The sequence below is a fragment of the Xyrauchen texanus genome, chromosome 7 (genome assembly GCF_025860055.1).
Source record: "Xyrauchen texanus isolate HMW12.3.18 chromosome 7, RBS_HiC_50CHRs, whole genome shotgun sequence".
Taxonomy (NCBI): domain Eukaryota; kingdom Metazoa; phylum Chordata; class Actinopteri; order Cypriniformes; family Catostomidae; genus Xyrauchen; species Xyrauchen texanus.
Genome location: NC_068282.1, coordinates 48,997,517 through 49,009,763, shown reverse-complemented (window position 1 = coordinate 49,009,763; position 12,247 = coordinate 48,997,517). Strand labels below are relative to the sequence as shown.

General features: G+C 38.6%; 1 protein-coding gene across 3 annotated transcripts in view; it reads right to left on the bottom strand.

The window, feature by feature from the left end:
• quo (quattro) overlaps nt 1–12,247 on the bottom strand; it is a 74,991-nt gene that overhangs the window by 43,861 nt on the left and 18,883 nt on the right. For 2 of the 3 annotated variants that reach the window (XM_052129825.1, XM_052129824.1), the window contains exon 1: nt 11,016–11,261. The exons of the other annotated variant lie outside the window; for it this stretch is intronic. In XM_052129825.1, coding sequence (XP_051985785.1) covers nt 11,016–11,018 — 3 coding nt within the window. In that variant the 5' untranslated portion in view covers nt 11,019–11,261. Of the gene's footprint in view, nt 1–11,015; nt 11,262–12,247 lie in introns of those variants that run through there. 3 annotated transcript variants of the gene reach the window in all.

Sequence of the window (12,247 nt, the reverse complement as noted above, 5' to 3'; positions counted from 1 at the left end):
CTTTATTTCTGGTAATTTCAACTTTATTTCTGGTAATTTCAACTTTATTTCTGGAAATTTCAACTTTATTTCTGGAAATTGGAACTTTATTTCTGGTCATTTCAACTTTATTTCTGGAAATTTCAACTTTATTTCTGGTCATTTCAACTTTATTTCTGGAAATTTCAACTTTATTTCTGGAAATTGGAACTTTATTTCTGGAAATTTCAACTTTATTTCTGGTCATTTCAACTTTATTTCTGGAAATTGCAACTTTATTTCTGGTAATTTCAACTTTATTTCTGGAAATTTCAACTTTATTTCTGGTAATTTCAACTTTATTTCTGGTAATTTCAACTTTATTTCTGGTAATTTCAACTTTGGTGCGCTAGAAGTTTAACTCTTAAAGACAGTCTGGAGTCTTGTGAACAGTATTTGGTCAGTTTAAATCCATTTAAACTATGCATTGCGTATATGGAAGCTTATGTTTTCCTCTTTTGTAAGTCGCTTTGGATAAAAGTGTCTGCCAAATGAATAAATGTAAATGAATAAATGGACACAACGCATGTGAATGCAGGGTCGCATGAGCATGTGCAACAATACTCTATTAAAGAGCTTAACAGTGATTTTTTTGGCCTTGGCTACAGTCCAGATTAAGCCCATATTTGCCTTTTTATTTCAATAGGACAAAATTGTTTTGAGGGGGCACCATTGGTAGTCAAATATAGACTAATATAGACAAGATAAGACAAGTCCAAAGAAAATACTTATCCAATTACACTGTATAATATGTAATTAGTAGGTAGTAATTAATTACTTTTTAAAGTAACTTACCCAACACTGATAAAATCAAATAAAAAATGTGGATGAATATTGCCAATGATGGTTATTTTATTCACCTCGAGGCAGCTGTTATAACAAGCCGTTCCAATATGTAGAATAGTGCCGGCCACAGAGAAACATGAAGAAATAATACAAATAAATATAAAATATCAGCGTAGAATTTTGTCGATAACCGATAGTTACAAAATACATCTATCGGCACCGATTAATCTGTAAAACCGATATATCAGTCTACGGTCCTGGGTAGATTACTTCTGAATAGTAATCGGATACTGATTACAAATTACATGACAAAAATTTCAATCAGTAATGTAATATTGCAGATATTACATTACTGCAGATAACTTTTTATTACTTCCAACCTAACTCTTTTATTTGATGCACTTGCATTTGAGTTGGATAATGTTGTACCATTTTAACATAAAATACAAAGAGAAAGAAACAAATATATTAATTCTTTATTGCTAACAAACGCCATCCATGTGTGGTAAGAGATCAGACCAGTTAAATATGAGAATCAATGTCCCAAAATCAGCCTCAAAGTAATCACTAATGCAAAAGTACATTCATTTACATTTTTGAAGCCGAGTACAAAAGCAATTCACGAAACCAAAACTAATTTTACAGCGCTAATGCAACTGGATTACATTAATCCAACAATGACCATTTACACTGCAAACATCCCATAAAATGCTTCTTTAAATCAAATGTTGAATCCTTTGCAGTTGATAGGATATTAACCTTTGGAAGGCAGAGTTAACATTGCACAGTGATGCTTTTGCCCGCATGTCACTTTAAAAGTGAAATGATCTCTGTACATCCAGTGGTCATATGCTGATACAGACCCCTCCGTCTTCACCTGTGTGCAGTTTCACAACCCGAAAACCCTCGAAGAGTTACCGAATGCATATCACAGGCTGGCTGAGTTAGTGAAAAATGTAACAAATATCATGATCAATAAATTATAAACAATTTACTGTCGTTGCCCAAGTAACATGTAATCATGTAATCCATAAAAAGTAACTGTAGTCTGATTACGAGAATTTTAAAATGTCATTTAATCCAATTACAACTACTTGATATTCATAATCTGATAATGTAATCCTGTTACATGTAATCCGTTACTACTCAGCAATGCCGGTCTACCTCTAGTGGGCAGTGTATTACAGTACTTCAGAGGATTCAGCAATTACTGTTAGCAAGATGTTTTCAAAATTAAGTTGAAATCACTCTGATGTCTTCTACAAAAGCATACATTAGTGCCGTTGTTTAACAACCTTGTATCTCTTGAAAATCTGTTGTGAAACTTTTCACTACAAATAAATTTCGTGAGGGAACGTTTGGTATTTCAAAGCCTTACTGTTGTGGTCTGTTGCATTAAAATGTATGATAAATATAACAGAATTGCAAATAGTAAGGCACCATACAGTGTCTAAAAACATGTGTGCTATGCTCAAAGAATATGTCTTGACTTGTGCATTTGGCACAGGACAAAAGAGGCACTCACAGCCTTTAAACCCTCTTTTGAAGCTCAGTAATCACTTCGGAAGAGCACAAAGAATGCAAAAATTGTAAAAGTGGTTGAAGTTAAAAAGTCGATCTGCTCTCTTGATATAAACACTAATTTAATCTGAACTTCGTCATCTGTAAGCCTCCTAAAGTCTCAAAATCCAGCAACTTCTCAGCATGGCTCTCCTCCTCCTCCTCCTCCTTTCCTCTTTTCTTCAGGACACTGTTGTCTTTGTCTCAATGCCACTGTAGTTTAACTCTTCACAGAGGGAGTTTGGCACAATGTTCTGCATTCTTAAAACACTGTCCGCCCTCATCGCACAAACATCTCGAACATCTCAGTGGTAACCTCTTTATTTACTGAGTGTTTCTGTTGCTCAAATGGTATGCATAAATGTCCAATGTGACAAAGATTCTTCAAGGGTTGCCTTACATCATACAGCAACCCTTGAATGGTCATGAGAGCTGTAAACATACTAAATCAATGAGTAGTCAAATGGAGATGTGTGTGTGAACGTCGCCTTAAATTAAAAATAATAATATACCACTGAATTCTGTTCACAAGACTCAAGAGTCACGTGACACAATGACATGACCTTGATTTCCTTGAAGCGCTTCTACGGGCGCAACAGCAACATAAGTGCCTCTGGTAAGAAAATTATTAAATTTTTTTCATTGAAACCTGTTTGGCTGTAAAGAGTAGAGTCTCTAGTTTCGTTTGATATGCCGCTATAAAATATCAGTTAATTTTCCGCGCGTCAGCTCGCTGATAAACACGATGTCCACATATGAGGACTTTGGGACAATATTCCCTCAAAAGTACAAAAAAAAAACATGTCAGTTATTTTGAAATTCTTTCAACATTAGCACATCTGTGAGTCATTTAATTTCATTTTAATATACATTTTATTTTGTTATCATTGTGCAATACAGTTTTGTTCATTAACATTCATAAATGCATTCCTACATTTAAACAGCAGTCACACTCGGGTCTCAGGAGGGTAATAAAGCTCTAAAGTTGGCTGTATGGTTTTTTGGGAGTTGAAAAAAGCTATTGAAGTTTAATTATGAGTTCTTCAGATCAGTGTTTTGGGTTCTGGATTCTTTAAAGTACCAGGACAGATGTGGTTTTTGAACTAACTAAAAACTAAAAAGTTCTTTGTAGAAATTAAAAAGTACTTCATGCTTGATCTTTTGGTGCATTTGATGTAAGAGTTTGGTTTGGTTGGTGTGAAAGCTCTAACAGTAATCATGCTTTTACATCCAGAACATGTAAAATCTTTAGTCATATATCACCTTTGACATTTGCATGTCTTGCGAACACATCTGTCTCGCCAACTTATTTGACAGCTTGTATGTTTTATTGACTCTCTCCGCTGTATGCCCTGCAGATGAAGCAACAACTCTGCGGTTTCTCACTGAGATCCAAGACTGCAAAACTGACTCCAAATGATCCCGAATACCATATTTCATTAGATCTTGATTGGAGGCCATGGGACTTGTTTCCAAAATAAATATTAGCAACTCAAAACACACAAAAGACATGCTCAGATCACTTAGAGTTCCCTAAAGTGAATTCCTTGAACATTGTGTCAGCTACAGTGTGGCAGAGAGGAGGGCAGGATTAACGGTTTTAGGGGGCGTTCACATTAGAAAATAACAGATGGAGCGCAACGAAATATGCAGAAGGTGCATTTATAGGCTCACTAACACCCGTAGACCTTTGCTAATTCATAAAAAGTAAGTGCAACCTCAGGGGTCGTTTAAATGGGAATGCGTTTTTGCCTTCAAGCAGGAGGTCTTGCGACTTGCGAATTTGACACGTTTCGCATGTAACACAAGAACTCGCCCTATTTGAATGCCTAATTTACCCTAAGAGGTCGTTCAAACAGGATGCTCTTGCATTCAAAAATGGCCATACGGGCACAACGAAATAGAACAAATGGCAGGGGTCTCCCAAAGTGTGTTTAAAAGTTCAATTGTTTATAGTTTCACACAGCGCCCCTGGCATAAGACAGTGTAAAAACAGTTAGCAATGGCCGAAAGACTTGTGTCTGACGCATGTATATTGACCAACGCAATGCAATGCAGACGGAACGCAAAAAAAGACAAGATTACCACCAAGGGGTCATTCTCACAAGACGCCTCATTGTGTTCCAAAACAGCTAGATGGTTGATAGTTAACACCCCCCCCCTCGTTGTTTCATTGAACATATCGGCCTCTGAGTGGACTACAAGCTTAAACTCAGTATCATTAGAAAGCTGAGATCTGTCGAACACATATTTTCTGATGATTTGTTTTGCATGCTTTTCCTACTGGATTGCATATTTTGTTTTGGACATTTAATATATAACATTATATAATTCAGAAGAGCAAACTCATAGACAAGTAAAAAAAAATGGCTCATTATTTAAAAAAAATGCCCTTGATTAAAGCAGATATAATGTTTTTGGCTATTTGGGGCTCACAGCAGCAGTTACTGGCACATAAATGAGACATTTGTATTTGATATCTTACAGAAATCATATTTCACTTTGAGATCCTTTTGAAAATATTTTGATCTGTGGTATCAGGGCAACAAAGTTAACTATTCAGTCTCAGTCCTGAGAATGAGAGCTTTCATTTGATATATAACTTGTCTATATAGGTGCTATTTATTTACATATAAATATTTCTACCCATTACCTCTAGGGGGCGCTAATTTTCAACGCAAATGTTTTGAAGCCTTATTTTGTTATTTTAAGTAACATAAACGCAGAAGCAATGGTTATCATGAACATTTCAGATTCTAAGCTTTCAAATGACACCTCATATGCCTGATGTTTGTATACAGAGACTTTAATTTTTTTGTTGTTTGTTTGTTTTCCTCCCCTTTTCTCTCCATTTTGGAATGCCCAATTCCCAAAGTCCTCGTGGTGGTGTAGTAACTCACCTTGATCTGGGCGGTGGAGGAAAAATCTCAGTTGCTTCCACATCTGAGACATCAATCCGCGCATCTTATCACATGGCTTGAGCGCGTTGCCACGAGGAGGTTACCCCACGTGACTCTACCCTCCCTAGCAACCGGGCCAATTTGGTTGCTTAGGAGACCTAGCTGGAGACAGCCGCTTCTTCCCGGGCGGACCGGAGTCAGACTCATGACCCCCGGCGGTCAGAACGCCCCTCCATGTTCTCGGCGACTTGTGGGGACACTCCTCCGCCCCTGGCAGTGGCCCTACCGTTCCAGGTGGTCGGGGAACACTTCCCTCCTCCCCTCGAGGATGGCAGTCTTCCTCCGACCCCTCCGTGTTTCTGGGGGATGGCAGGGCTCTCCTCCGCCCCTGGCAGCGGCTCCATCGCTCCAGGCGGTCGGGGAGTCCAGTCCCCACTCGCCTCGTGGACGGTGGCCGTTCACCGCGTCCGGGCGGTCAGTTTACTCCCTCCCCCGGTGGATGGCAGCGGCGCTCCCCTGGGTGGATGGCGGTGTCGAGGACTCCGCGACGGGCATCCCTCCTCCTTCCCAGGCTTCAAATGTTTTGAAGCCTTATTTAGTTATTTTAAGTAACAAAACGCAGAAGCAATGGTTATCATGAACATTCCAGATTCTAAGCTTTCAAATGACACCTCATATGCCTGACATTTGTATACGGAGACTTTAATTTTTTTGTTGTTTGTTTGTTTTTCTCCTCTTTTCTCTCCATTTTGGAATGCCCAATTCCCAAAGTCCTCGTGGTGGTGTAGTAACTCACCTTGATCCGGGCGGTGGAGGAAAAATCTCAGTTGCTTCCACATCTGAGACGTCAATCCGCGCATCTTATCACATGGCTTGAGCGCGTTACCACGAGGAGGTTACCCCACGTGACTCTACCCTCCCTAGCAACCGGGCCAATTTGGTTGCTTAGGAGACCTAGCTGGAGTCACTCAGCATGCCCTGGATTCGAACTCATGACTCCAGGGGTGGTAGTCAGCGTCAATACTCGCTGCCATACCCAGGCACCCAAGACTTTAACGTTTTAAGCATAAACTTTTTTCACAATATAGCGCTTTTAAGGGGTAATAATGCTGTGCTCATGCCGCGAGACACTGAAGCGGACAGATGTGGTGCACATTTTGAAAGCATCTGTACATAGAGCAAAAATGCATCCTGTATAAACAAGCCATAAAGTGATCAACCAAATATGAACATTCTGCCATCATTTACTCAATGTCATTCCAAACCCATATGAAATTCTTTCTTCCTCTGAATACAAATGGACATGTGTGATGTTGGACATGAGTTGAAATCATACAATGGAAGTCATTGTGGCTGATATCTACTTTTCAGTTCCACGGAAGAAAGCGTTTGTAACAATGAAAAGATGAAAAGAATTGAAATATCCCTTTTTGAACCTTTAGGTCACTGGGACAGCAACTGACTGTGAACATCTGGATGAAGGACAACATGCTAATAGAAAGCAGACGTTCTCTTTGTTTGCTCGTCAGGATCTCAGAGGGGTCAAAAGCTGCCAAGAAACAATCCATGACACATCATAATCCAGGAAAATGTGTTGATATTTGTCTCTTGATTTATTTGAGGTAAAAAGCCATAAAAATATGTCAGCCACCAGTACTTTCAAGAATTTTATGACATGTCAGACACGGTGTGGTTACACTCAGTAAAGTGTTGTATTAGCCTTGCAGTTTAACAAGAAAAATCTTCCCTAAATATCCCTCATTCACTCATGTTTCTTTACTTTTCTATGCTTAATACTTCACAGCCGACAGTGTTTCAACAGCTGTAACCCAACATCTTTAGTTTGCCAAAACAAATCTGAAAATCAACACTAGAGCTCTCTTTCAAAGCCCAGTGAGCTACATTTCATGGCCAAATTCTAATTCCCCAAGATGGCAGACGAAGTGTGAGAAATAAAAATATGCAATAGAACACAAAAAAAACATATAATTCATTCATTAACAAAAAGTTAAATCTAACTAAAAAAGGACTATTTTACCAAATATTTGTGTGTACTATGTATTTTAATGCTTAGAGGAACATGCTGTGATCTTAGCATACATGCTAACACCAAACTCGCTATTTGTAGTTGCTGCCTATGTAGGGCGTTATAACTTCATAACTTGCGAGGTTACATTTTAATAAGAAATATAATAGAAAAACGATTGAAAAACGGTGCAGACGGAACCGCTCGGTTCTTCCGATGGCTAGTCCGCCCCTGACCGGCCCAAAAATGCGTCGGCCCACCGGGAAAATGCGTCGATATGCCAGATTACCAGTCCAGCCCCTGGCAGTAGACAGCAAGGCAGCTCACAAGTTTTTGGAACAGAACAACGCTCACTTAAATCATTCAATATGCCCGATGACACAAGAAGATCTTTAGCGTCTTTAGCTTAGCAATATGTTAATCTCAAACTCTATAGAAGCAAGTCGAATTGTCAGTGCGCTTCACACTAGGTGCGAACAGAAATGCTGCCTATGCTCTACACTCCAAAGTATACTTCGGTTTTGATGCAAACTCTTAGCGAATGCTTACGGTCGAACACTCGATACCAAAGCCTTTTAGCAAGTCAATCCACCGGCAGCCATCTTTGGAACTAGGGGCCAAAATCTATATCTTGATAAGAGTCAATTTAACGATAATCAATAATAATTGTGTTATATATTAAATAACCATATTGCAATGCCTATTTTTGGAACTCCAGTAAGTGAATTAAATACTTCATCAATTAAAACTGCCTCCTCTTTATTTGGAACAAGTCAAACAATGTCAAAGTAAGTAAGTAAATAAAAATACATATCACCAAATGGCCCAGCCCTATTTGGAACTCTCTCGGGCAGCTATTTTTCTATGTAAACAAGCGGCAAACAAGTGCACCTGAATGGGGAAAGACCGAAATCTCCAAAATGGTTGGTCAAGATTACGATCGATGAACATATTTCAAATGAGAAGTCAAATCTGACAACACTGGTATCATAAAGTGTGTTTCTTTAGCTAGTCTTCCTGGCTTGTATAGCTAATGCGCATGAGCGTTCTCGAGTTGATTGACAGGTGAAGTCTGTATCTAAAAGGAGCGTTCTCGAGTTGATTGACAGGTGAAGTCTGTATCTAAAAGGAGCGTTCTCGAGTTGATTGACAGGTGAAGTCTGCATCTAAAAAGTGATTGGCTCTTTCACCTGTAAGGCGGGACTTTCTTTCTACATCTATGCTGATGCCTAATGTTCACATCTAACCAAAGTATAGCTTCAGTCACTTATGAGGTTGCATTTTGGTAAGGATACAGCCTTAGAAGGCAGCGACCTATGTAGGCAGCTCACTAGGTTTTAGATCACCCAAACAATGACATAAAACACCAGTTTTATCTGGTCTGGCTGAATCAAATGAGATTTCCCATTCTGTTTTTGGACAGGGTAAAAAAGCAGTTTTCTGGAGAACCAGCGGTTTTAAAGAAACTCTGCTATTTTTAACAATAAACCAACTTCAGTGTGGACGTGTAGTTTGAAAGTTAGCATTGCAGACGGCTGTATGTGTGCCTTATGTGGTGAAGTGTGCATTCAAGTGTGTTGTGTTAATGTGTGTACTTGTGTGAGTGTTTCCAAGGTCTGCTAGAGGTCGTAACAAGCTCGAACACAGCACGAGTGTTGTTTGTGAGTATGAATGTGAGAGTTTGCTCTAATGGTGTTTTTCTCCAGTGAACGCCGCTGTTAACTGGTCAGTTTGGGCGCTGTGTAGGAATACATGTGTGCAGGTGTGCAGCCCTCACAAAAACATATCCACCATTTCTCACAGAAAGTCCTGAAACTTCTATGTGGATATTCTAGCATTGCAGCAGGACAATCAAAGTACACTTCGTTGAAAATGCACAAACAAGAACGCTTGTTCAGGTTTTGCCAAGCAACAATGGCAATTCACCAGCAAAATTCACTCTATATTGCTCTAGAGGTCAAAACCTGAACTATAGTATCACAAAGCAGAGATTTTGACCTGTTGACCTATTGGGTGTCTAGATGGAGAATTACATTTATCACACCGACTTACAACTTTGTAATCTGCCTTTAACTGTAATAACTATATGCAAAACCATCTATTTACATTATCAGATAAAAAACCGAGCAACTACAAAACAGTATGTTCGATTGATTCATTTCTATTTAGTTACGATATTGCTTTCATACAAATAATTTATATGTTTATTGTGATGTGAGGTAGTTGGCCCTTCTCTTAATAATGTTCACTTTAACAACCTGGACAAAATATCTGATCTAAAGATTTTTTACACTTTTGTTTTTAGACTTTACGATTGGGGGACAACTTTGTAAACTTGTAAAATGTTATTATATTAATTTTAATATAAAGTTATTTATATTAATTTAATGTTATAGTTGAAGTACAGTATGTAATTTCTGCGCCACCGAACGCAACCTTTTCAAAACAGATTTCCGAAAACGCCCTCTTCTGCTGCTGTTCAAACAGTCAGATAGTCCCACCTAAACGGGTCACTCAAAACAAACACAGGAATTGCGTTACAGTGACAAAGTTTACAGTTAAATTAGATTAATTAAGTAAAAGCTGATGCAACTTTTTCAGTGTTAATGTACATTCTTACTATAAGCCATTTCAAAATAAAATTTCTCGTAAACTTTGTCACTGTAACGCTATCAAAATTCCTGTGTTTGTTTTGAGTGACCTGTTTACACCCGCCCCCAACTGATGCCATTGGTTGAGTAACATTGTGGGGGGTGGGTCTAATAAATAAATTAATATGTTGGCACAAATATATTTTTATCTACAGAACTAATTTCAAACATATAAGCATACCCCTTCATATCAAAAGGTTTTTAAGATCATGAGAAACATTTCAGGCAAGTGACCCCAAACTTTTGAACACTATTGTAAATGTAAGTGCAGCGTAGTTCTAGCGGGAGAACTAGCAGCTGTACATCATCACACCATTAGCTAGGTAACTCCTAGCCAATCACATGTTAGCCATTGCTTTATAAGTCTGCTAACAATCACATTGCTGTTTCAGTGTGCTAACACTGACACCTCCTCCACCCCACCACCACATGTTGAGTCCCGTCCTGCATGGGGGTAGGCTCCTCACCCCTGCCTCCTATCTCCGGCAGGATCTGATGGTTCCGAGTGCAACTTCTTCGGACCGTCAGATTGGGCTTACGCCAAAGAGAGAGACATTACATTCCTGTTTCATGTTCATCAAATAAATGTCATCTAAAACTTTACTCAGGTTTGCGAGTCTTCCTGATGCTATCTGAGGGAGTGTAGTGGAGTCTGCAGTAATTTCTGCTTTGCATACCTCAGAACATACCTGCTCTAAGTAAATCACTGAGTAAATCATTTTATACCAGAGATATAAAACACACCTGCCCAACTCAAGCAAAACAAAACATAAAGCTTGTGTAGGCTGTACAACTCTCAGCTAAACATCATCAGTCATTCAGAGATGTATAACAAATGAAACGCTATAGAACGAAACCTGAATATACTCTGGAAAAGATGAGTAGGACTAGCACAACAGAGCTTTTAGGATTTTGAAAAATTTAAGTTAAGTACGTTAGCACGACTAATGTACTAAATCGGAACACCTTACTGGTCTGTCTCCCAACAGTGGCCTTGTTATCATTAGTTCAGTAGGTCACTGGTGCAACATCACAAACGTTTTGTAGAAACTCAAATAAAAAAGTCTTATTTACCATCTTGACGACAGTGTTCCGGCTACTGAGCTGTCATCTTCAAATCTGTGATCCTTAACAAAGGAAACTCCAAATCTAGTTCTGGAAATGCAATGGCACCATTCCCAAGATTTCTCACATCCAAAGGTGATTCCAAGCTATCTGGTTTGGGGAGGGTAGTAAACCTGGTCTATAGTGGATTACAGCCATTGTGCAGCAAGTTATTACAAGTTTGTACAAGAGCGAAACGGCAAATCTGTTGGCTGGCTGCAGTGTTTTGACGGTAAAGTGATTTCTTTCAGGGAGGGAGGGAAAGTAAAGGGTCAGAGGAGAGTAGGAGGTCTTTCTTTTAGAGGAAATCCCCCGAAGGCTTTTCATACTTCTCTCAGTGGCAAATCATGAGCGTCCCTTCTCTCTCTCTCTCTCTCTCACATACTCACACACTTGGTCAAACAAAGAGACCACTAAAGCCTCCCTAAATTCTTTCATTTCCTTTGTACAGTTCAGTTTCTGTTCATTTAAACAAATCAGAGACAGAAAGAGCACATTATTTATTTCTCTTCGATGCAGAACTCTTGAAAAGTGTATCTCTCTCTCTCTCTCTCTCTCTTTCTCAGATACACACAAACACCTGAATATTATTTACAGAGTTTTTCAAGAGGAGACTGGAATGAAAAAACACTGCAGGTTTCTACGCCAAAGCAGGAATGTAAATGACACAGTCGGGGAGGGAATGTTTTTTTTACTTTCACCACAGTGGCTGGTGAATGGTCAGTTTTACCAGACTTTTTTACATTTTTATACTTTATATTATATATGTTATTTTTATTTTTGTTTAACTACAGTCAAGCTACTTTTTTGAAAAAGTATTTAGCTATACCTCAAGCTAATGACATTTAAAATGAAAATAGTTTTAGATATTATAACAATAGGATGATATAAATAAATTGGAATATAGTGTTAAACAGCAGCAATACACTTGATATATATATAAAAAAGAAGTCACGGTTCATGACACTATATATCCCGTAGCTCGTTACTGGAAAAACGACACTATTGTGAAAATCGCCACCAAAAAATGTAGTTAAGAAGAACTCATAAATGTGAAATACATCTAACAGCTTTTCTTCCGTCAGTACTTTCGTTCTTTCTGTCGTTCTATCATAATTTTGTTCCTACTTTTGTTCAAACCTTCTTTCATGCTTTCCTTCTTTCGTAAATTCGTTGTTATGCACTTTTGTTCTCTTGTACTT